A 25744-nucleotide genomic window follows, 5' to 3' on the forward strand; every position below is an offset into this window, starting at 1 on the left:
CGGTTTGAACAGTAAAACAAAATTTACTGTTAACAGACTGACATGGATGGCCCAAACCAAATTATCACTTAAAGAAAAGACATGATCCTTTTTGGTTTGGGTGAAGCAGAAATTTAACTTCCCTGAATAAAAATTATGAAATTGCAGACAAATTCTCTTACAGTAATGTAGTGCAAGGTACCCTCTCTTCTCAAGACAGGATTCAGTGTATTCATGACAAATGTAACAGCAAAAAAAAAAACAAAAAAAAAAACAGCACATGCATGGGATTTCGTGCAGTCACATACTTCAAATGAGACTCATCTGTAAAGTGTTTGATTTCAACTATATGCAGTAAAATATACAGGTCAATGTGCTGTTTTCATGAACCATCTACACAGAAATTGCATAGGGATTCACTGAGCAAACCACCGACAGTTAAAAACTACAATTTCAGAGTGAAGTCGTGTTAGCTACACCTACATTTACGATACAGTACTCTACTTATATTATTTTCTCCCTCTATTTACAGAACTCAAGTTTGCTCCTGGCTGAAAGTTTCTGTATTGCTTCTGAGAGAACTGGCTGTTCCTCATTTACAGTCATGTGTTTGAGCATCAAAGGAGTAGAGAAGGAGCATTGTACTATGAAATCTTGATCTGCATTCCCTACTCATGCCTTTATCTTGTCCTCTTGTCTTTTTATATGGTTTCTCAAGATATGATCATGGGGTTGACGTGTGTATTAACTGGGATATTTTCAGTTCCAAATGGAAATAAAATACAAAAAGTCATTTCAAAATTGTTTAGAAAAGAATAAACAAAGGAAAGTTAATACAAGCAATATTAATTCCAATAAAAAGAATCCATTATATACTATATTTTACTTCAAATAGTGTTCTGATTGCTTGCCATATAGTAGTACAGAGGTAGGGGTAAAACATACCCTTGTAAATGCATCTGTTTGAACCAATCCAGGTTTTAAGTGTTAGGTTTGATTGTTTACTGTTGGTTATTAGTGCTGTGAAAGTTATTGGAGGGTAAGCCTATGAATAACACAGCAGCTGTTGATCCATTAATCTGTCAATCTATATGGCCTGTTAGCTGCTGGAAGATAATACCAGCTCAGACTCCTTGGCTCCCTCCTGCCCGCTGCTGTTGTGCACACAGTTCCCTGTCAGCTCTGGGAAGACACTGGCCCGAGCAGTGGGGCCCGGAGAGCCTGGGGTCGGACTCATCCCTGGCTTCTTGGGAGGGATCGGAGGAGGGTGGTTCTTCTCTGAGCGAGGCGTGAGGGGAGAGCGGATGCCCGGAGAGAGGGGTCCACAAGTAGGAGATCTCCCCCCAGGAGGAGAAGCTGCCAGGTTGCGGTAATCTGTCCCAAATGGAGAGCTGCTAATGGGGGCCAGCTTGACGCCGGCCTGCTGGCTGGTGAATCGGGACAACACCTGAGTAACAGTGTTGCGAGCCAGCTGCTTGGCTGTGCTGTTTTCTGGAGGGGGAGGGATAGGGGTGGTGGTAGGGGACAGGTCTCTGGGGGATAGTGGGGCAGAACCACACTGCTGCTGCTCCAGCTCAGCCTGGGTCTGGAACTTGTGTCTGGCAGCCTGGAATCGCTGGTTGACCCCAGCCTGGTAGGAGGACTGATGGAAGCCTGGGCTGCCCAGGCGCTTGGCCAGGACAGGAGAGGAGATGGGAGAGGAGGAGAGGGAAGAGGAGGCCGTGCTGGAGGGGGATTGAGGGTGAGGATGAGGGTGGAGTGGGGAATGCACAGATGTTCCTCCCCCATTCTCTACCACCACTCCATTTTCTGCTCCTCTGGCCTCCTGTGCTGAATCTGTGTCTTTTAAGATGTGGTGGCCATTAACCTTCGACACTGTGGTGGTTTTGGGAGTGACATTAATCTTCCCATCAGGCTCAGTCTGAACAGAGGTGGACACCACTAACATCTTGGGAGGTGACTCTTTCACCTGCTTCACAGCCTCTTTTACCTCGTCTTTCTCTCCTCCACTTCCCTCCAGCCTTTTCCTTAGCTCCTCCACCTGTCTCTCCAGCTCTCTACTCCTTTCCTCCTCTCTCCTGATCCTGCTTTTCATCTGCTCTCGCTCTGTGTCAAACTCAGCCAGCTGCCTCTCAGCCCTGGCCTCTAGCTGGGCTGCCCTGTCCTTTTCCCCCTCCACTGCCCTCCGGAGGCTCTCCAGGGTATTGCTCTCTTCTTGGAGCCGGGTGCGGAGCTCGGCCACCTTCTGAGCCTCCTCCAGGGCCTGGCTGCTGGCTTTCTGGAGCTCCAGAGTCAGAGCTGAGGATAGCTGCTGCTGCTGGCATAGAGATTCCTCCGCCTTGCCCACTGCCTGCTCTTGTTCCTTTTCTAGCCGCCGCACTGCTGCACGTTCCAGCTCCAACTAGAAAGAGATGGAGAGACAGAGACACAGTCACGCAACGAGTTGCTCACGCATCAGGTAAGCAACAGCTTTTTTGTGTCAGTGTGAAATTTTCACCACAAGGAGGCAAAAGAGTACTGTCTTTTGTGGCAGTGCACTTTGCATCGACTCCAACACAGGATGAGAAGGCAATGATGAAAACGCTGCTGTGTTCCTACTATATGTAAAAATACATCTACACACACACACACACACACACACATACACACACACACATATATATATATATATATATATATATATATACATACACACACACACACACATATACACATACATATATACATGCATACATATGTATATATAAAAATAGATATGTTTATATATACATATGTGTGTATGTTTGTGTGTGTGTGTATATATGTACACATACACATATATACGTATATATACATGCACATATATACATATACATATATGTACATGCTCATTAAGTCCTGTTTCTCTCCACACTTCTTTTGTCACTATGCACTGTATACTTTCTAATAAAGTAGATTCAAATGAGTTTCACCTAAGTGACAGGGAAATCAGCAAAGCGGATGGACCGCTGCTCTCTTTCAGTAAACAGGAAACGGCTGCCTACTCCTGTTTTGCTTTGTAAATTAACAATTCATTTCAAAGACATGCTGACAGAAATTTCAGTTTGCCACGAGGTTACTGAAGGGTCACTTTGTTGCTAAAAAGTGCTGATGAGTAATAAAGGGAAATTGGAGTTGTTGAAATACAATCCACTGTATGATATTACTGTACAAAAAACAACAGAGTCCGGAAAACCTGAGGAAGGCTGGAGGGACACTCAGGGGCCCTTTCTTACATAAGGCCTCTGTGTTGTGTGTTATAGACTGCCTTGTAAAATGTATGTTTGTGTGTGTGTGTGTGCGCGCCTGTGCATGTGCAGACCTTGGGTTAGTCAGGGACAGTCATTATCTCAGGCTTTCCTGTGCTCACGAAGCCCCGTGGCTGCTGGTCAACTAAACAATGGCCTTTTCCTCCTCTGCTTCCTATGAAACAGCCTCGTGTTTGTGTGTATGTGTATCTATCTGTGTGTGTCTGTACTTGAACAGGCCAAGCCCTCTCCACCCTACTGTGTTACACAATAGAGCTCCGCTGATGCTTGTCCGCTCAGCCGCTGAGTCTTAAATCACAGTGAGCAGTGTAGAGAGGGAAATGGTGGAGACAGGCAGAGGAGAGGGGGAAGAGGTGGAGCAGAGGCACGGAAAGGGAAGAGGGAAATCTCTTCCATGCAGATGTGCTTGTCTGTCAGTAAGTGCATTTGTGAGTGCCGACACTGCTACACACTTTGCCATCTTTGCTACTCACAAACACACACAAAAACACACAAGTCACACGGGTGCATACGAATCTGATTAATGCACATATTTTTTTCTCTATTTTCCTTTCACGCCTCATACACACCTGCTGCAGCAGTTTGTCTCTTTCTGTCTGCAGCATTAAGGTGACATCATCACCCTGTGCTGAGTCCTTGGCATGCAGCCGTTTCTCCTCCTCCAGATCAGTAATCATCTGTCAAACACATGGTGGAAAGAAATAATCAAATCAAATGACAGTATACTGGACACTGATGGGCCTGGTGTAATAAGATGTATCACATGAATTTGGTGTTAGCACATTAGCAAAAAATAATAATTTTCCTACAAGGAAGATATATTCTGCATCTTCTTCTATTGCTCTCTTGAATCTTACTACTGCCCATGAAAGTCAGAATCCAGCTAACAACCTGTGTCCAGATTGTAAACTGGACAAATGTCAAACAAAATGAAATGGTTAATGAATGACAATAGACACCCATTTCATGTGGGAACTTTAATAACTCTTTCATCTGAGCTGCTGTAAGGTTTTTATAATGCACTTTAGATGAAGCAACCACCACAGGACTTACTCACTTTAATAAGTCTCCTCAGACCCCTATTGGTTTTTACCTTGTTTTGTATTTTAATGTTTTATTCATCTTTTATCTTTCCATTTTAGTGTCAGGTTTTATTTTTTAACGTCTCTTCTTTAATCTTTATGGCTTCTAAGGTCTGAATGTCTTCCGTCTTTACTGCTCTGCACTGTGCATGGCTGTTTAAATGGAAGCTTTATCCACTTTAGGGATAATATAGGTTATCCTGACACTTGCCTAGACTTCCTCTTCATTACAAGGTTTTTATAAGTTATATCAGCTTTCAAAAGGTTGCTGGTTTAGACTCCTATAACCACCCAAACCTCCAGCTCTGCAGTGATAAAGCCCAATATCCTCTCTCTAATCCCTGGGTGTGGCCGCTGTCTGTCTGCCTCACTGCCCCTAGCCAAGTCAAATGTATCTGAAGCATCGAGACGCACAGACACACAGATACATACATGCACACACAACAAGCCTATTGTGCAAGTGTGAGCCCTAGTATGACACAAAGATGTGGGCTGGCCACTTGGGCGGTCACAGCATCACCCTAATATGCAAATGGAAAAGAGGGGTGAGCTGTGCATTTTTTATGCTGCATGTGATCTTTTCATCTTGATTTTCTCCAGGCACTGGCATAGTTAGAAGCAGCACTGCCCCCTGAAGGCTGAGGCTGAGAAAAGGAAGTCTGTGATCATGATCAAAGTGACAACTAATGACCAGTGCCTTCATGATTTTTATAGGCTTAACTACTGAAAATATGTTTATATCATTGCATTTTATCATGATTGATTATGATTGCTTTGCTCATGCATCTGATTGCCAAAAAAGGATACAATGAATGGCCAAATTTAATTCAACTGAGGGAATTCTGAGTCAGTTATAGTTACAGTGAGCATTGATTGTATATGCGTGTGTGTGTGCAGTGACATGCAGTATTGGAAAGGAGTGTATTTAAATATCCATTCAGGAGTATCTACTGGCTCTTACCCGCCTGTGTCTGCTTTCAGCAGCAGCCAGCTGTCCCATCATCCTCTCCTGCATCCTCTTGCAGTGGGCCATGACCAGTTTGAGGACAGCTAGAGGGTTGGGTCCCACTGCTCCATGCTGCGGGTGTGTGTGAGGCTGGGTGTGTGCTTGCTGGCGCTCCACAGCCTCACTGTCCCGCTGAAGGGCCAAGAAAGGGTCGCTGAGGTCGTATTGGCCGTAACGCTCTTGGATGAAGGCATTCCTGTGTTGAGCCTGAGAGACACACATAAACACTCATGTGTTGTTGTACTGGAGAGGACACTCAGTTTACTTATGTTCCTGATCTTTGACCTTTAGGCTTGGGCCAACATTCGATTATATTGAATATGGCAATATTTCCAGCCATATGCCATATTTCCTTCCATACTGAAACATTTAATTTTAAGAAAAATAATTTGAATACAATTAAAACCAACTGATTAAAAAACATTTGGTTTGGAGCATCATAGTTATACAAAGCAGTTAAGGTAGTGGTAATGAGAGAGCAGGTGTGAGGTAAAGCTGAGCCCCAGGCTATGAGCCCCCCTGATGTCTAGCTGTGGGCCACAGGAAAAAAACACTTGAAAATATGTCCAGAGAGCATGTACAGTCCTGAGTTAGCAGTAAAATGACCACATGACGCCAGCAGGTGTTTATGTACAGTGTGTGTGTATGTGTGTGTGTGTGTGAGCATGTCCATGTTTGACAGGAGGAGGTCTCTTTTGCAAACTGCAACAGGAACTAATGTGTAGAGAAAATAACATCACACCCCACTACTGTTGCCAAGAGAAACACAGAGCCCCACAGTAAATGAACACAAATACAAAATATACACACATGCAGACGCGCGCACGCACACACACACACACACACACACACACACACACACACACACACACACACACTAGCACCTCATGACCCGATTTAGTTGTATGAAACTCCTTCAGGGATTCACATCATCATCAAGCTAAACTCAGAAGTGTGTGTGTGTGTGTGTGTGTGTGTGTGTGTGTGTGTGTGTGTGCTTGTAATAAATCTGTGTGTGGTGATGTTATTATCACAGAGAGCACTAGCAGATGGTCTCTCCCCTCAACCTAAACACAAAGAGGTGAGGCACGGCTGTCCACCCCCCCACCAGGGGCAGATGTTAACCTCTCCCTAGGGAAGCAACAGGGGTGAGGGTCTGGGCCACGGGCTAAGGTTACACACTGAGATACACACACACACACACACACACACACACATACACACAAGGAGCTGCTTCTAATGAAGTAGTTATATGCACTACTTTTCCTTTGTACTTGATCCTCCGCTCACCCTTTTACTGTACTTTTCCTTCTTTTTCCAACCTGTGACAGGACAAATATTCTGTTGCCTCTGTCATTCTGTCAGATGTGTGTTTCTTGCATGATTGAATTTAAAAAGAGTTGAGGCAGAGAACAGCACACGCAACTAGGTTAAGGTAACTTAAATTCACCCCAGACTGTTCATTCTTTTGTATAGAACAAAGAGGAATGACCGGGAATGAAGTGAAACGTGATAGGACCTCATTGACCTTGCCCTGGGCCACTGATCTGTCATCAGAAGACCTCATTAGCTACTTAGAATTGTGAGCTGGAGGAATGTGGGGTCAGCTGACTCTAAAGGTCTGTGCATGTCTAGTGCAGCAAAACAGAAACAAGGGGTGGCGGGGAGATGCTGGCCGAGGTGGTAGTGATGCAAGCATATCCCACACAGTCGCGCCACGTGCCTTCAGGACTTTCATCACTGTCTCCCCTAACCATCATCAGACTCGGAGGAGGGTTGAACGCCCCGGTCCCCTCTTCTGCCCCCTGTCCTCGCCTGCCCTGCCCCAACACGCATGGCACCGCATTCCTCTCTGGGTGCATCATCATTTCTTGGAGAATGCCTCTCTTTTCTTCATCTGTCAGGCTCTTTCTCTCACACTCAGAATGCAGCAACACACACTCAACACACACTCATACAACACACCCCCTGAGGGCAGCAGTAAGGAAGCTGTATTTGAGGTTCTTTCTCACACTGAACAAAGAATGTGACCCTCAGTGAAGAGATTACAGGACTCACACAAAGACACTGTCTCAATACCTTCAGCCCCTTGCATTGTGACCATGCCTGGCCCAGCAGGCTTCAATGTGTGAGTGAGTTCATGCTAGTCTAGGCTGTGTGTGTGTGTGTGTGTGTGTGTGTGTGTGTGTGTGTGTGTGTGTGTGTGTGTGCGCATTTGTGCATCTCCTTCTCCCTCTAAATGTGAAAATGAATATGCACTGCAAAAAATTTAAATAAATCCCCTTGTTTCCAATGCAGTTTCACTTGTTTCAAGAATTTTTAATATATAAATACGTTGTAAGACAGGCTAAGGCATATCAGCCCACTAATATCAAGAAAATGGCACTTGCTTCAAAAACTAAGAAACAAGCTAACTGACTAAATAAATAAATAAATAAATGTAAGAAATCTGAAAACCAGTTGATTGAGCATAAGAAACAAGCAGGATTATCTCATCCTGGTGGCAGATTTTTTTTTTTTCATTTGTTTTAAGAAAAACTAGATTTTAAGACTGAATAAGAGAATAAAAGACTTTTTTACAGTGCACAAACACAGCCATGGCACACACGTCATGGCTGTGTTGAGGGCCAGAAGAAAAACATAACATAAAGGAATTATATTATTATCATTATTATTATTAGTAGTAGTAGTAGTGGTAGTAGTGGTGGTGGTGGTAGTAATAGTAGTAGTAATAGTATCAGTGTTAGTATTATTATTAATGGTGAAAGTAATTTGGCAGTTATGGCTGGAGTATTTTGGGAGTACAAATAATCTAGTCCCAAAAGACTAGGACTGGCCAGATGACTGTCAGTGTCTTTGTGTGTATAGAAGTAAGTGTGTACATTTACCTGTGGCTGTGCACATTTTATTACTGGGCTTTGGGGTACCGTTTCCTCATCTTGCTGAGGAGACAGACTCACAGCTTCCTGAGTTTAATAAATGTTTAAACAGACCATAAAGGGCTGAGGTGCTTTGGATATAGCTGTCTCGTGTGTGTTTTTGTGTGTGTGTGTGTGTGTGTGTGTGTGTGTGTGTGTGTCTGTCTCTCTCTCTCTGTGTGTGAGTCCTAGCCCACGGCCTGGTCTCACGTTCTCCTGGGGTTAGTTCTGATCATAATGACAGAGTGAACTCTCTTCTATGAGAGGGCACACCAAGCACTGTCCGCTCCGCTGCAAGGCTTTCCCATTCTGTTGCCACTACTGATGACTAATTACTGTTCTACAGCAGGATGCAGTGATGTCAGGGGAGAATATTATTACCCACAACACATTTGCTTTACCGTCTACTGGTTTGCAATCAATAAATAGTGGATTTTTTTTTATGTATTTACACCATAGTGTCTCTACTGCCGCAATTCCCTTCCAATGTAATGCAATGTTTTAGTTGTCAAAACAGTGGGTTTGCTAGATTATTGCTTCCCTCAAGAGTCTGAGTCGTCTAATGGAGTGTTCCCTGCAGCTGTAGTGAGGCGTGAAAGACAACCTGATGCTTTTCACCTGGAAAAATCCCCTCTGTAAATCAGTTACCTACAGCTTCCAGGCACAATCATGCCCTTGTGTGAGCTGAAAAGAGTCCCATTTTCTTAGCCAGGCTCTGGAATGACTGTCACACAATGCAACCGGCAGCTGGCATGGACGACATCACTGCCATGTACAGTACTGAGCACATATCTCCTGTTACAAGAGCACAGACTCCCCTCACTCTCACCTAAACAATACTGTGCATGAAAGAAAAGATTTAAAGATATAAAAATGAGGTGCATGCATGCTTGTGTGCGTTAGAACACAGATGGCACACATTTGCACCGTGCACACATGAGGTTCTTAGCATAACCGACTGTCTCCAGGGTAACATCTCAAGTCCAAAAGCTTTGTAGGTGGGGTGGTGGTGGGGTGGCGGTGGGGGGGTTGTGGGAAAAGTATGCATCCCTGGTGAATTCGTCCACTTCTCAGTGGAAAACTTGGAGACAGAGAGACAAAAGGACCACAGGACCCGGCCTGTCAGATACGAAAAGCCTCTTTCATGGAGCTAAAACTTAAGCCTCTGGGAGTCCCACACAAAATACTGCAGCCTCTTCACATCTAGGGGACAAAGGACAAAGCGTCAGACGCTTCATTATCTTACCTAAGTCGAATTACATATCCCTGACTCTGTATTTCAGTAACAATAATAGACTTACACTTAAAAACAAAAAGGTCCTTCATTTATCCAGAAATCATGATGAATTTTTACAACAGTTAAGCATAATATAACTTAGATTACTGTTTTGTTTTGGTTTGATTTGGTTTTAGGGAAAGGATGAACATGCCTCCTAATGATAATCATTGTTAAGAAAAGGGCAAGGAAGAGAGGACAGACAGTCAGCATCAGACTCTTAAATTTTCTGTCTCTGCCTTCCCTTTTCTCAGCTGAGGAATTGGTGCTTAAGTAGTGCAGTACTACCACTGAACAATGGACAACTACTCAATAGTGGAGTAAAGAAATACTGAGTGGCCCACTTGTCTCCTGTGTGCGCAGTAACAAGCTTTGACAGGTGAGAGCTATCACTCCACTGGCAGTCACATCCCATTTCAACAGTGCTGGTGAGACTGCTAACTCCAGCTCACACAAACAGACAGGGCTTTGACCCACTGTCTCAGTGCTGTTATCAGAGCTGAATGCAAAACCACCTTAAGAGAACAAATTAGTGAGGAAGTGTCTACCAACAGAAGGGGAAGGATAAACTAAGAGATGGAGTTTTTTAAAAATGAAGTATTGCACACCTCATCGTATGTCTAAGAGCGACAGTGTTTCCATGATTAGATCCTCACTCACACACACACACACACACACACCAAAGTCCCAACTAATCTAGGGCATCATATCCTGACAGTCAAGTTTTCATGAAATTCCATTCATTCATGTGGCTGCCACTTCTGCATCAAGTCAAGCTCTGCATGCCGACCATGCCTGAGCTGTGTGGTGAAGTCTCTCTGTCTCTCTCCAACAGAGACAAGCTGTGAAAATGTCAGTAAATCACCATTAGGAATAATAGTAGCATCAGACCCAGCAGTTAGTCTGCATGGCTTCGAGCCAGAGCTGAAGAGCGGGGACAGAGCTTGGTATGACACTTCAATCCTGCTCCCCTGGAGAGCTGGGGACTGTAATGACTGTAATGACCAGCTAGCTAGCCAACCTAAGAGAACATAATCATTATCTAGACCTCATGACACAGGGTGAGAGAGTCTTCAGGGCTGTGGACTACTGCAAAACTTTAACATCTTCTTCCTTCTACATCAGAACCCCAAAAGAGTTGCAACTGTTGTTGTGATATCATATTAATAGCAATTTGCTCTTATGAGCCTGAATTCCCCGTGTGAGATCCTATTTCCAATTGGGTTCTGTGCTGAGAGGGTGTGTAACTGTACTGTGTAATGATCAATGATTACATGGAATGTAATCTTTGGCTAACCATTATTAGAGATGAACTACAGGTGAATGTTTGACTTCTCTGCTGCCATGTGGCATACCTGCTAATGCAGCTTGCCATTAAAGCACTGATTTAAAAAAAGGATACACATAGCTTACATGTGTTTGTGGTCGTGCAAGCCGCTAAGAGTCATTTGCGTTGGTGTCTTTACAAATGCTTTTATTTATTTATTTTTTTCCAGTGGATATAAATAAACTCAAATGTGTATATTTAGAATCCCATCCAGCAACTTCCCTGGAAAAGCAAATGAGGTTTACATTATATGCAAACCATGTCAATCAACGTGACTGACAGGAAGCTCAGAGCCAAAAACAATGGAACAATAGAGAGCAGGAGTATTAGTCTTCCATTATATTTGTAAAAATGTGTGGGTGTGTGTGTGTGTGTGTGTGTGTGTGTCTGTGTGTGTAAGAGAAAGAGCCAAAGTCTGACAGAGATACAGAGAGGTGTAGACTGCTAGGTGTGTGTTTAAGGCTTAAGTCATATTCTCCACAGCTCCCACCCACACCCTAACCACAGATGCCACTGAGATAAAAGAGAAGACACCACACAAAGCTAAATCCTCACTTTACTTTATGGGACGTCCAGTGAAACAACTTCCAAGCAATGTTTAACCGCCTCAGATGTTATCATTGAGCGATGAGTGACGAAACCTCTAAGCAGGTGCTCTCTCCTTTCAGTCAGGCGGGGCATTACTTTGGAGAAGAGCACTGTATCCTTTGGTGGAACAACGAAATGCTGTAGTATTGCTAGCAGCTGCCTAATGAACAATTAAATTAATTAATTTGGCAATGCATTTTCATAACTCACAATTGTGCTTTGATTAAGCTATAAACCCCGACGTGTCCACACAAACACTTGCACAAAGCTCACCAATGATTTGTTAAAACTGTGATTTCACACATCACTTATCACTTCTTGTCTTGGCTTCGCCTAACCTCACCAATCACTATTTTATCAGTAGTTGGCAAATACTCAGAGCAAATAACAGTCTAGGGTGGAGCTCACTGCCTTTACAGATGTGACCCTTCCTTTTCTTGCTGAGGCTGGTTAAGCTAGCCTCAGCAAAACAGCTAGGAGAGAACTCACCATAAATAATCATCATATAGAAAGTATGACCCAGTAACTATGTCCCATACATGAATGCATCGTTTGTGCCTGGGTGTGTATAGTGCACTCATACAATGAAAGCACTACGGTAACATCAGGTACTTTGATGTCACTGAACAATTCCAGGTCAGGAAGCTTTACTCTCTCAGGCCCTACGGCTGTTGACATGGGACTTGAACTTCAATGACGTTATAGACTGGTGTGCGATACTGTGAGTTATTAGTTATTAACCTACTTTTATGGGTGTTTCCTGTGTCATTTTACTGCAAAATAACCTTTTGTAGCATTTTTTTTCTTCCCTGATCTTAACAACATGCCCAAACAGGGCAATAGTGCTACACTAACAGAATATAATCTTATCTGAACAGCACACTCTGGCAAGACTCTATTGTTTATGGAGACAGGAAAACATGTCAGCCTGTAAAAATAGACAGAGCATTTTAGGATTACAGGATATTACATCAGATGAAAAACAAAACAAGCCCAATGGAGCCTAACCACAACATTTAACCGCACAAAAACCTGGTGGACTGGACCAACAAAAACAGTTACAGCCATCATCAAAAAGCAATCTTTCCAGTCATAAATACTCTAGACCGATAAGTTTGGGTTGAAGCAATGCATTGGCACAGACTTGAAAATTGGTTTAAGGGAAAGTGTTTCCACAGCCTTCATTTCTTGACTTTCAAAACCAGTGCTGGGAACAGTCAAGGAGGACAGTTGTTAAATATCTCTCTATTAGTATTTGCAGAGGAAGTAGGGAGAAAGGAGTCAAAAAACTGGACACATCAGCTGAGGGGTGAATACATTCAAATCTCTGTGGATCTACGTGATTTCTGTATGACAGAAAGTAGCATAATAGCATTTCATCCCTTATAGATAATCACAAAGTCAAAAATATAGGCCACTCCTGTAGGAATGCAGCACTTGTATCATGTGTCATGCTCTGAGGAATGTTCCCTCTAGTGATATTTCCATATCTGTCTGCTTAGTAATGAGAACTGAAGTGACTGAAAACAGTACAATCAAGAAGCTGTAGAGACATGTTCCAATCTTGACGCCATCTAGTCAGCAAAGCAAACAATATGATAACAATTCCACGATTTCAAGCTGGGCATAAAAGGCAAAGCTGTGCAGGGTTTTCTGGTGAAGAAAGAGTTAAAAAGTCTTTGAATGGGGTTGTCACTGGCAATCTGCAGGCATCCCAAGTGCTCGCTGCTGAGAGGAGAAAATATTTGAAGTTGGAGAGGATTTCGGCTCGGTTTCTTTCCACCAGCTCTCACACACGGGTAAACATTACCGGTACACTTTGTGTTTGGCCAGGGTAGCAGGTTAACCAGCAAGAAGAGTCAGAACACCAGTTGGAGAAAAATACTAACAAAGGCAGAGCAGTGTGTGGCGTAGATACTAAGGCCCTGTGCAATGTGGCAGTGGGAAAGTCAGAGTCAGCCAAGAAAGGGAAGGAGAAAAAGAGAGAGATAGAGACAGAGAGAGTGAGAGAGAGAGCTTGCAAGCAGGCTTCCTGGCTGGGCAACACGTACAGAAGCCGGCCTTCACCCCCCTGACAGTCAGACACCTACACAGACAGCACTAACATACACCGCTCAGTGAAGCTGGCATACAGGCCCCCAGTGGTCACAAGGGAAGTCGGTGATTGGGGCTTACAGCTCTGTACATCCTCTCCACAATAAACACTACAGCCACTAACTGGTCCATCAGAGACCACCAAAGAGTGTGTGAGTGGGTAGATAGGACATGGAGGACATGGGTCATGGTCAAACATGAAAGACCCTCTGTGTGTGTCTATATGTATGTGTGTCTATGTGGGCAGCCTTATTGTAGCTCATCTCAACAGAGGAAAGTAAAGAGGGAGAGGAAAAAAGTAGTGTAGCTTGAGGAATGGGAAGAAAAATAGATACAGTCTATACAGAGACTGTGCGTTTGTCCTGAGAGGACAGAGAGAGTGTGTGTGCGCGCGTACGTAGAGTTTTGGGTCAAATGCTATATGCGTCCGATCTGGACAACTGCCATTATAGATACCACTGAGCTTGTGCGATTGAAACAGTTTCCCCTCAGGTCCTGGCAATGCAGTTATAGGAAGATAATAAGATAGATTCACTTTCTTGCTAGATAAACTTCACTATTAAGAGCTATGCATTAGTACAGCACACAACATGTTCGCAACTATGTCTTAAATATCACACAACAAGCATAAAGTCATGTTATCATTGTTGCTTAGTAATTAACAGGAGGGGAAGCGCAGTAATCATGGCTGCTAGACTTCCTTATTACCCTTCTCAGTCATTATTTCAGATGATGAGTCAACATCCAGGGCTCGAGGAGCGTCTGCCAAGCATGGACAAGCAGCTGTGACCAGAGGAGTGACAACAGGCTTGAGGCACAGAGGGACCTCTCACAAAAAAGAGAAATGAACCACTAACTGAACAAGTCTTCAATTGGTCTTCAACATGGAGCAGATGTAAAAACATATACGCACTGATAAGTCTGTTGAGTGATTCCTGAATGGTAAAACAGGTAAACATGAGCATTCCAGATTACAGCTGTGACCTAAGACCGGTCTGACCAGCAATTGCACTGACGTGCAGTCCAAACCAGAATGACTCCTGTGCCATTGTCTCTACTAGCCCTGTTTCCTCAGTTTCCTGTTTACACGTTTCAACCCTGTTCACCGACATTCCTTTTATGGAGGTGTAATGCTTTAACATTTAAATTTAGTGTCTCGGGATGCCTTTGGTATGGCATACCGACCAAATACAGTGTTAAGGGAAGAGGGAATAGAATAAGCAGAATTGTACAGTGGAAGTGCTAGAACTGGGGATGTGTGTAAAGTTTTCCTAGAACGCCACCACACACTCATCCTTCAAGTTTGGATGAATTGTGTATCTTTGATGCGAAATGACATGTATAATACACATGTTCTGAGATGTGAATGGCACAGTCTGTGTAGGTGTTTGTGTGTGTTGGCTAGTGGTGTCTCCATCAGAATTTTGGCACATTGATACCAATACCAGTGAAATTCCACGATTCAAGATACCTCATTAAATGCCACAGCAAAACCAGAAATCCCACTCAGCACACACCTTGTTCTTAAAAAAAAAAAAACTGTGTAAACTGTGTTTCAAGTGAACAGTGAACATAGCAGGCGAACATATACCGGTAGGCTACATGAAGAATGATAAGTGCAACGTTGGCCTGTAGCCTTCAAATAGAAAACAAAGCACCACAACAAACGAAAGAGAGGCTCTGCATGAAATGAAATGTTGTAACAATAAATACAACAATATAATTATGTGCTCTCATTTGACTGCAACTTTAAGTGTTTCAGTATTTAAACATAAAGACTAGGGCTATATTACAATAAAAACACTGACACACTCAAGTTGTGTCAGTAATACCAATACTAAAAACACTATGAGCGGTATAATTGTCAAAATTTTGGCATTGACTTGGCACCCAAATATAGATTACTGCGACAACCCTAGTGTTGGGCATAGTGGCCAACTCACCCTGAGGGCATGTATGACCACATCCTGGGCCTCCAGCTCTCCCTCCAGGATACTGAGGAGAGTTAGCAGCTCTGCTCTGCTCAGAGCTTCCACATTCATCATCTCCTCCTGAAAAGAAAGAAAGAAAGAAAGAAAGAAAGAAAGAAAGAAAGAAAGAAAGAAAAAGAAAGAAAGAAAGGATTGGGGGTGGAAGAAAGAGAGATTCATTCTCAGAGGTGTATGCATTAGAGCATCAAAAGAAAAAAGCCTGACTTTTGAAACCACCACCGGCTCCTGTGAAACATAAAAGAAGCAGTCCAGCATCAAATGCTATGATTGATCTACCAACTCAAACAAGGAAAAAAGGTTTTCAGTTTCATTGTGTGTGAGTAAGCACTGAGTGTCGGTGTGTATGTGCCATGGCGCAGCCTGGATGGTGTGTTCTCAGTGAGTGGTGCAGAGCTGCTGCTATAGGATAGTAGAGTTGCCCTGGGGTCCCATCTGTGGCCTGGCAGGGTTGTGCTCAGGGTTATAAACAGGAAGTCATTAGCATATCTGCATGTTAAGTTCCTGAGAGAGACTGAGGACAGTTGTCTGCTCTCTCCAAATCCAAAATGCCCACTGCGAAGGTTCATTGCGCTAATACCAAGACTGTCAGGCAAGTTTCAAACATCTTATTTGTCTGCCCCCCACAAACCCTCTCAGCACTTAGTCATCCCACTCACAGTGCACTGTATCCTGTGACTCATGAGCCTGACTGAGGCCAGGGCCAGTCCAGTCACAGGGGCCAGGCGAAGTAGACTTTGCACAGTTGACATCATCTTTTGAATTAGGGAAAAGACAAAGCAACACTTCTCACAGTTGACATCATTGTTTGAATAAGGGGAAAGGCAAACAGCGTCTCACACACCTGAGACATTTTTTTAATTAGTCGTGGAGTTACTTTCACATTTACATCAGTACCTTATGATAGTATGACTGTTTTTCAACACGTTATAATGACCAGTTTGTTTGATGCGCGTGATATCACTCTCTCATTTACACTGTACACAAATCTCTCCGCTCTTCAGTCCAGAGCCAAAGGGCGTTGTGTAATGTAAAGTGCATTGTTTACTTTCTTGCCTCAGTGATCCGGGACGTTCTCTCCCTCAGAGAAACCTCAGTGCACGTTGTGGCTCACCACTCTTTCAGAACACAGACACTGAGCACAAATCAGAGGTTAGCTAAAGGTTATTACACTTATGTCTGTTGGTGCTTGAGAATACTCTGTCCAACATGTGTAGTGTGTTGGTGATTAACACCCCCCATCCCCCAACACACACACACACACACACACACACACACACACACACACACACACACACACACACACACACAGTAGTTAGGTATTAAAAGTGTGTGTTTGAGCCATTGGCATCAGTATAAACTAGACTCTCCCTTATGTAGGCCACTGTCATCTGATATCTGATAAGTACACACTGGTAAATTAAAATCACAGCTGAAACTCATAAGGGTGCTAAGGCAAGGGTAAGTATTCCCACCCCTGCTTCCCTGGAAAACCATATCATTCCAACATTCCTGGGATGCCCACACCATGGGAATCCCTACACAAGGGTAAATCCCTGAATCCCACTCTTAACCCGGTCTCAGCTAACATGGCTGTATTCAGCTTGGTTTTGGGAGCACTGTGGCTCCTCTGCTCCAGCCTGAACTGGTCAGTGCATCTCTGAGCACTGCCTTTATTCATGTGCATGCAGCTGGTCTTTGAACAATGTGTTACATTGACACAAATTTCCATAAGATAAATAGATGGTTTTACAACTTCAAGAAACACACCACACCCATTTTTGATAAAAAAAAAAAAGGTCTGTGCATGTGTATCAAAAGAAGCCTCTATTAACCTGCTTCTACGTGTCTACCTGCATGCCTGCTTGTGTGCAATGTGTGTGTGTCTGCTCCTTTCTCTTCTTCCGTTTTTCCTCAGGCAGCAAACAAAAAGCTTGGGTTGATGGGACTTTCTTCCTCATCGGACAGAAATCAGGGAAGATCTGCACAATGTGTTGTGTGAGCAGGGCAGATGGCTCAGTGTGTTCAAAACAATGAGGAGTTGCTCAGGAACAGCAGAGGATCCACCTGCCGTCTTGGGCCCATTGTCTGGCATAATGGACAATCATTACATTCTGTCCGGGCAGCATATAATTCAATGGCAAAGTCTCATGCACATCACAAAAATGCCAAATTAGGTATTATCTCCATTGATTGGCTTTACAGAAAATGCCAAAATCAATACAGCATCTCTATCAGTGAACTCACACCCATTCGCCTGAAAACGAGCTCATGAGACCCTTTATCTGAACATGCTGTCACTTATAATCTATCTACCGTCTAAAAATAATTTTGGCAGCATTATTTTGTATGAAATAAAGCCATTTGCAAGATGTCAGTTTTGCGTTTGTAAAGTTTCACTTAGCTCGAACTGACAAAGCCCAAAACGTGCAAGATAGATGGGGCAGACCTGTCTATGGGACTTTTGCATTTTGCTTTTTTTTTTTTTTTTTTTTTTTTTTTTTTTTAACTGTAAGTCCAACAACACGAGAAATCAGAAATCAGTAGCAGTGATTTCTCCGGCTTTATAATTACACATACCTTCATGCGCTCTGTTCTGGCTGCATTAAATTTCTCCAAATCCAAAAAATGAGGCTCCACCACACCATGAATCACAGCAGCCCCACTACCAGCAGCGCCTCTGCTCACAGGCGAGTGTGAACAACAGTGGCTCAATGACGAAGCAGCCAGCCAATGGAAGGGGCGTAGTGCAACAACCTGACCAATGGCTGCTTGGCTTGTCGCTGAGGGGCGTTCCCTTATCGGCGGAATAAACCTCTTTGTTTCGGACGTCCAGTTTTGATTTAGCCCAGCTCCTGTATCCCAGCTGGGATTCGGCGAGCTTATTAACCATTCGTTATCAGGGAATATTAAACCGCATTTCCCAGGCGGGGCTTGTGTCATATTCATTATTAGGTTTTTCTGGCATTTTACGATTTAAGTCTCTGAGGGTGTGTCAGTCCAAAGCAGCAAAGTATTTTAGAGTGTAGAAACACGTGGCGCTTATACATATCTATTTCAAAACTGAGATTTAAATGTTGCCTCTGCACAGACAGCTCCAGCTTGCAACATTACACAGCAAAACTGTTCGTCAAATGGCTCTTGAAATCGATGCACCTGAGAATAGGGCTCATGTGTCCTGTCTCATTGGCTTTCAACCCCCCCTAATGGCCAAATGACAGTGACACACAACTGCCCTCCTCTGCACTGGCCACGAGCTGCACAAAGCTCAGCATGCCTCTTCTTGTCTTGGCTGGGAGTGGACAGGTGTGGTGTATGGAACTCGCCTTGCAAGATTTTTTTTTTTTTTTATATCTATGGCGTCTACACCTGGGTGTGTTTAGGATTACCAGGTATTCAAAACATAATGTCCTGACATCTAAAACTAGGCCAGTTATTCAGGGCACTAGAAAGGAAATAGGAGAGACATTGAATGTTTTCTTAAGCTTTCTCTTATGTTTGTGTGACCACTACAAGTTTGTGGACTTTAAGTATAGGAACAGAAATCTGATAGACAGGGTGTTTTTTTATAAAAGTGGGCCAGTATACATCCTTTTATCTATCCGCCATTGTTGCTGGAAGACCAAACTTTTCCACACACTGGTGTGTAGCTTCACAAGCTACACACCAGGCGGCTGAATAACACACTCACTACACACACCTAAAGTAATCCCAGGATGGATGACTTTTGGCTCTGAGGACAAGCTTCAGGTCCAGTCTTTATATAAAACACAAATTCCCGCCTACAATGACTACGTTTAACACTGACATTTTCAAAAAACAAATTATTTAGTGCTGTGGTAACTGTTTATTGATTCTGTCACATGTTCAGCTACATCTGTTATCCTCTTGTTGATCACAGAATGCTTTGTCCTCTGTGTTTCTATGACTGGGTGTTTTTCAGTCATAACTTGATGGCGCAATTTGTTCTTTCCCCCTTTACCCACATGCCAGATAAAGCATACCTTGTCGTCATGACTGATTACTGACACAGATTAGCTTGACACAGCCAAGAGAATATTAAAATTACGAATGTTTTAACTGTATACATTCAATCATTAACAATAGCACTGATTTAATTTAAGACAAAAACGATAATCTCCTCACTATAACATCCTTTGTTTTGCCAGTCAAATACAAAGAACAACATCTTTCTTTTAAAATGTATTTTGGAAACCTCAGAGAATGACAAGTGAAAGGTAAAAGCAACTACAGTAGTCACGCACACCTACACTTATTGATTTCACGATGCAGTGTGATTCAAAAGCACAAGAACTGCTATACAAAGTGGTATTTTCACATAGAGCACGACAGACACCAGTATCTTCACTTCATTATAAAATATGTCAAACATACTATGCCAAACTATATATTCTGTTAATACACATATACAAAAAACAAAAAACAAAACAAAAAACAAAACAGAGAATGTGTCATTAAAAAGGTGACAAGAACATGGAGGGTCTGCTTAGTAGAGCTGTGCTTTTACAGTCATGGTTTGGAGCCATTCTACTGGTACACAGTAATGCTTAGAAAATGTATTTAATTCTCTGTGGCATGTAGGTTAGACATGTGTACCTGAAGACTGGGAAGCACGATATCTTTTATTAGAAATACATATGATTTCAATATATAGTATGTAAGGTAGCTCAAGTAGTGAAAATGTTGGTAAGCTAGTTGGATGATGAAGCTGGTGTGGAAAAAAAATGGAGCAGAGCAGGGAAACTGCTCTGTTACAGGTGAATACGGTTAGCCAGAATGAGAAGCTGCAGCATATTCTCTAGGCACCAGCTTCAGTTTGATGGGATTTTTAGGAGCGGTGAAGCCATCAGTTCCCAGCTCCAATGGAATCTAGAAGGACAAAAAAAAGGTGAAAACAAAGCACCACTAAAACATGTGCTTGAGTTCAATACCATAACACATTTTTTATGCAACTATGATAAAACAACATGCAATGACAATGTCTTCTCACATCTGTCTCCTTGCAGGGGACGAAGCTGAAGTTCTGAAGGACTTCCACCAATCCCAACTTCATCATCAAAAGGGCAAATCGCATGCCAATACAGTTCCTTGGTCCGGCTCCAAAGGGTAGATATGCAGAAGGATCTATATTGTCCTTGTTCTCTTTGCTGAACCTAGAAATAGAAGTAAAAATATGAACAGATAGTGCTGGATGTTTGGTCAAGCTACTATATTTGTGTAAAAATCTGACCTTTCCCTGCCAGCGGTTCAGAATAATACCTTTCAGGTTTGAAGGCCTCAGGCTCAGGCCAAAGGGTGGGTTCACGATGGAGAGTGTAAACCGGGATCATGACAGTGGTTCCTTTAGGGATCGTCACACCATTAATCTCCACAGAGGTCTTTGCAATTCTCTCAAGGCGATTAGCGATAGGATACAGCCTCTGTGACTCACTGAACACCATGTCCAGGTACTCCATCTGCATCAGGCCTTCATAGGTTGGCCGACTCTGAAGGTGGGTATTCAATGCTCTGATTAATGGTTAGCACAAAACCAGATGATGATAAAAACAGAATGATATGAGGAGGGATAGATGGCAGAGACAGTAAAATATACATTCGAGTCACCTTGTCTGGAAAGGCCTCATCAATCTCATCTTGCAAGGCTTTTTGGATATCAGGGTGGGTTGCCAGGTTGTATGCTAAAAAGCACATTGTACTGCTGCTGGTTTCATAGCCAGCGAAGATGAAAATCATGGCCTGTGATAGGATTTCATGATCAGTCAGCCCTGCAACACAACCACAACACGTGAGAAGATTATCAGACAACAGACCACAATGTAATACATGCTGTGCACTGATATGAAAGAGGTCAACTCAGATGGAATGCAAAAATAAAACACAAACTCTAACAAAACCAAGTTTAGCCTCCATATTGTATTGTGATGGCCTGTGTAGTTCAAGTAATTTTCAAGACTGTGGAAGTTGTTTAAAATGAATAACAATGCATTGCTCCTTCTGAATGTGGGAAAATGACTGCCCAACCAGTCTGACTGTGTAAAAACAAAAGGAATAATACAAAGGTTTAAAAAAAACAGCACCAGTATTTCCTTTAATCACAACCACACAGAATTAGGTGATTTCATTTCTGAAATCCACTGAGTTTCTTATTGTACCTTTGTTTGAGTTCTTATCTTCCTCTGTCTTCTCCGAGATCTGAGAGTCAACCATCAACTGCATGAAGTCCACTCGGCTCTGTCACACAAAAACAATCAGATACCAGAGTTTGATTTTCTATACAACAACCTCTGAATCTTGTGTTCCCGATGTTCACCAACATGAAATATCACTAAATGGGCTTTAACTTAAAACCAATATATTGTGTAAATTACCTTGTGTTCATTCTTATTCCGGTCTGCTTTGATTCTCTTCAAGAAGTTATAGAAGAAGTCCAACACCTCAGCAGGGAAGAATGACACATCCATCTTTTCAAAGATTGGTGACAAGAACGGAAACAGCACTGCGTTGGATAAGAATGAATCACAGACAGAAATTAATTTAAGTCTCAGCAGTAGACAAGATAGATATTCTGGTTAAAACAAATTATGTTTGACATACCCACTAGCACCAGCAGTGGGTTCAGGAAGTTGAATTTGACCATTCTCTTGATGTTTGCAACGAATGGGTCAGAGGGCTGGTTGATGGAATCGACGTCCACACTGAAGGCAGTGCTAGTTACAACATCCATACTGTAAGGTCCAAATACTCTGCAAGAAAAAGTAAAAACAATGTCATTCCTATCTGTTAAATTAGTATCTACCACTGATTGGTGGTATGTCGCACTTTCCCTATTGGCTGTTGCTTTTCATAATAAATCGGCAGACTGCAGTTCATTCCACATTTATCAAACACACACAGGCAGAGGGAGAGGAAGAGGGAGGGAGAGAGAGGGAGAGAGAGGGAAGGGGGAAATAACTGATGTTGAGAAATAAGCTTCTGACAGGGACAGCCAAGCTCCTGCACACGACTTTATTTAATTCCTGCTAACACTCCCAATTTTTGCAGGAGTCTCCTTATTTGTTATCAGTGTGATCCCAATTGGTAAATGACAGATACCTTTTTTCAACTTTGTAAATGTTGGATTCTGACAGTGAGAATTCATCAGCACTATTTAACTTTATAAATGATCAGGGTTTGAAATGTGCAGTCCAGTATGGATGCTGTTCACAGAACTGAGGTCAAAACGGTTGGTTTTTGAAATGTAGTCATGACACAGCAGTGTACTAGGTTTTGATTGAGTTTTGTTATATATGTAATGTTTCTGGTTGTGCTTCCTGCCAGGGAACTGCAGATGAAAAGTACCTCATAGCTAACTCTGGTGTAATTTTTGTAAATTGTGCAAGGTTCTTTTTAAATAAACAACAAACAAACAAACTTCACTCACTCTTTAACTTCTATGACTTCATCTGCTTCTGCTTTTTTGCAAAGACTCTTCACCAGATTGCTTGAATGGTTCAACATTATTGAGTACATCTGTAAACAGTAAATAGTAGAAAGTTTTAAAAAGTAAAAGACTAAGCCATTAAATCATTAAATGAGTGCATACACACATAATGGCCCAAGTAGTTCTAGTGCCTGGGAAACCCTTCTGTGCAAAATGTAATGTAATTTTTTGTATATTACAAATCAATAAAAATCAATACAGTGATATTCATATTCAAGCTCATACGGTCTATGGGCTATGGTGTATTTTTCCCATCTTTTCAATTCACTGTGCTATATAGAAAAAAAATCAAATGGGTGGGAGACTGTTCATCTCAACATGAATAATAATAACAATAATAATAATGATAATAATAATAATGTGCTGTGATGTGCATCTTAACCTCTTTTAGTCGTCCGCTGGTGAATGATGGAGAGAGAGCACTGCGAATCCTCTTCCAGTCATCGTCCTCTACGATTGACACAGCATCTCGCAAGGGTCCATTGAGCCCCAAGTCCTAAACCACATAAACAAACAGAGACGGGATTTACATGGGGGCACACAGGTTAGTATCAAGTATCAAAGATGCGATTTGCCTAGAGGTCTCCATACCCGTCTGTTGGTGAAGACAGAGTAACACTCCTTAATCAGGATGGTTTTGATCATGGCTGTGTCCATTATACCCATCACAGGCTGTCTGCCATCGTAGCACCTTGCAATGCAAAAGCAGCTGGCTAATCAGTTTTAGTTTTGCACCTCATGGAAAACTTGCAGTGTAATACTTTTTTGTTCCTTTAAAATCAATACAAACAGCTGCGATCTCACTATCGTGCTTGTACATGTGCAAAAAAACACAAACACATGGATGCCCAAAACATCATTGGTACCCATCTACCAAGCATCAGTGACATTGGGGTGGCGAGGTGCCTGCGCAGAGCCAAAGGGATACTAAAAGACAACACCCACCCCAGCCACAGCCTGTTCACCCTGCTGCCGTCAGGCAAAAGATATCCGCTGCCGTACAACCAGACTACAGAGCATCTTCTTCCCTCAGGCGGTGAGACTACTAAATGCACCATCTGCACTCCTCCATGTTTAAATAAATTTATTTTCTATACAGTTAATTAATCAATCAAGAGGGAACCACATTCTAATTTCATTATACAACCTGTCGTATAATGATCAATAAACTGCCTTGTATCTTTGTATCATTGTATGTACACAAACACATGCACTTAGTGCTTACCCCCACTTACCCCCACACTTTGCCATACTTCTTGTAACAGTTTTCATCAAAAACATGGACACCCTGTGAAATCAAATGAGAGGGTTTACTCTTCACATCACACTCCACAGAAAAATTTTAAAGCACCGTGCTGTAATATTGCCGGAGGAAGGTTTTCTACCTTTCTGTACTCCAAAAATGTCCCAATGAAGGGTAAAGGTTTTGGCCCTGGGATCCCTATTTTCTTGAAAAATCCATAGGGTGCATATCCATATCTGAGGATGAGGAACAGGGTTAAAAAACCTTTGACACCAATCCACCTCATGTTACACAAGCCACTTATTTACCTCCTAATTCTCCACAGAAAACACCACTTTTCCCTTTTTTCTTTATACTGTATTCAGATTTTCACTTATATTGTCCATTGCATCACCAATAGGTGTGCATGTAAACCCGAACAAAAAGTGACATTTTTGTTCATTATGTGGAATATGGGCTTAATGCAGTTCTTGCAGCGCTTACTGAAATGTGATGTGCTGGTCGATGGATATTATCCAGTTGATTCAGTCTCATTTGTGATGTTAATCTGTTGACTTTGCCTCAAAAACTTAGCCTACATTTATTGTCATATTTGTTGTAGGCTACTTTGTTTGCTAGTGCTTATCACAAGTAGTAAATGGGATAACCGTTGATATGGCAGGTGGCTGGGCCTGTTTTACAGCCCTGATGGATGCCAGCTTCTGTATTGTGTATGCCAAACCCACGTGACTACAGTAGGCCAAATTTGGAGGAAAGGTCCTATCTAGGCAGGGCGGAGTCCAGGGGTAATTGTGCAGCACTGAACGACCTGCTACTCGCATCAGGTTACTGATTAACCTGTCACCATATGAATTTAGTAGACTCAAGCCTGTCAAGTTTAATTACTTCTGTCCACTTTCGCTCTGTTGGTGGGGGTTCACCGTGTGCTTTAATAGGTAGGCTGCTTTTCAAAGGACTCGAACGATATTAAAATGCTCCAAAATTAGTTTCTTTTAAAAATAATATCTCTCTATCGATAGACACTGTGTTTTTCTTTTTCTTTTTTTTTAACAACTTCATATACCAACACTTTTTAGTATAGTATTTTATTACACCACTGATTCCTATATCCAATGTTTAGGGTAGGCCTGTAGAAGCCTATTTTAGGAATTTAAATTTTTTATTCCGAATAAAATTAATCTCGACGCCGACTTTTAGCCCATTGTGAATATTCCTTGGCATTTTCAAAAGTAAATTGGAGTTATTTTTCCGTGTGGGTTAAGTCATGTACAAGGCCAGAACTTAAAAAAACACTACTTACATCGCGATGAGGGTAGCGACAATGGCTATGAGAGTCCAGGTCTCAATGGAGAAGTAAAGGAAATAATCCATAATTGCGCCTTCCTCGATATGCCGGACAGCTGCAGCTTATCGCCTCCGTCTCCCTGCCTGTGTCTCTTAAAGCCCTCTGACTCC

At 42.5% G+C, this 25744-nt stretch overlaps 2 protein-coding genes across 3 annotated transcripts; both read right to left on the reverse strand.

Annotated features, from left to right (window-relative positions):
• Positions 1 to 645: 645 nt before the first annotated feature.
• cttnbp2nlb (CTTNBP2 N-terminal like b) lies at positions 646 to 18231 on the reverse strand. The gene is made up of 5 exons (XM_030055580.1): positions 18126 to 18231; positions 15501 to 15608; positions 5310 to 5561; positions 3836 to 3943; positions 646 to 2380 (listed from the first exon to the last, which is right to left on the reverse strand). The coding sequence occupies exons 1-5, from the start codon at positions 18129 to 18131 to the stop codon at positions 1079 to 1081; spliced, it is 1776 nt and encodes a 591-aa protein (XP_029911440.1). The 5' UTR covers positions 18132 to 18231; the 3' UTR covers positions 646 to 1078.
• LOC115361885 (cytochrome P450 3A30-like) lies at positions 14085 to 25744 on the reverse strand. Of its 2 annotated transcripts, XM_030055582.1 has the most exons (14): positions 25590 to 25744; positions 24432 to 24525; positions 24282 to 24334; positions 23638 to 23737; positions 23429 to 23542; positions 22987 to 23075; positions 22161 to 22309; positions 21935 to 22062; positions 21719 to 21797; positions 21171 to 21331; positions 20826 to 21052; positions 20504 to 20719; positions 18962 to 18969; positions 14085 to 14095 (listed from the first exon to the last, which is right to left on the reverse strand). In XM_030055582.1, coding segments are annotated over exons 1-14 (1491 nt in total). In that variant the 5' UTR covers positions 25661 to 25744; the 3' UTR covers positions 14085 to 14093. The 2 variants fall into 2 exon arrangements, with proteins under 2 accessions (XP_029911442.1, XP_029911441.1); XM_030055581.1 differs by lacking the exons at positions 14085 to 14095; positions 18962 to 18969 and adding an exon at positions 19378 to 20435 and having other exon boundaries at positions 20557 to 20719; positions 25590 to 25743.

Source organism: Myripristis murdjan, chromosome 7 (genome assembly GCF_902150065.1).
Source record: "Myripristis murdjan chromosome 7, fMyrMur1.1, whole genome shotgun sequence".
In the NCBI taxonomy this organism is placed as follows: Eukaryota; Metazoa; Chordata; class Actinopteri; order Holocentriformes; family Holocentridae; genus Myripristis; species Myripristis murdjan.

Excerpts from the sequence above, each read along its gene's own strand:
- cttnbp2nlb (XM_030055580.1), bottom strand. Across the intron at positions 5,562-15,500 it reads TGGTCATACATGCCCTCAGG|GCTCAACACAGGAATGCCTT; the intron begins GTGAGTTGGCCA and ends TGTGTCTCTCAG. Across the intron at positions 2,381-3,835 it reads GAGACAAACTGCTGCAGCAG|TTGGAGCTGGAACGTGCAGC; the intron begins GTGTGTATGAGG and ends ATCTCTTTCTAG.
- LOC115361885 (XM_030055581.1), bottom strand. The coding sequence starts at position 25,660 with ATGGATTATTTCCTTTACTTCTCCATTGAGACCTGGACTCTCATAGCC. Across the intron at positions 24,335-24,431 it reads CATTTTTGGAGTACAGAAAG|GGTGTCCATGTTTTTGATGA; the intron begins GTAGAAAACCTT and ends TTGATTTCACAG. Across the intron at positions 21,332-21,718 it reads AGATAAGAACTCAAACAAAG|GGCTGACTGATCATGAAATC; the intron begins GTACAATAAGAA and ends GTTGTGTTGCAG.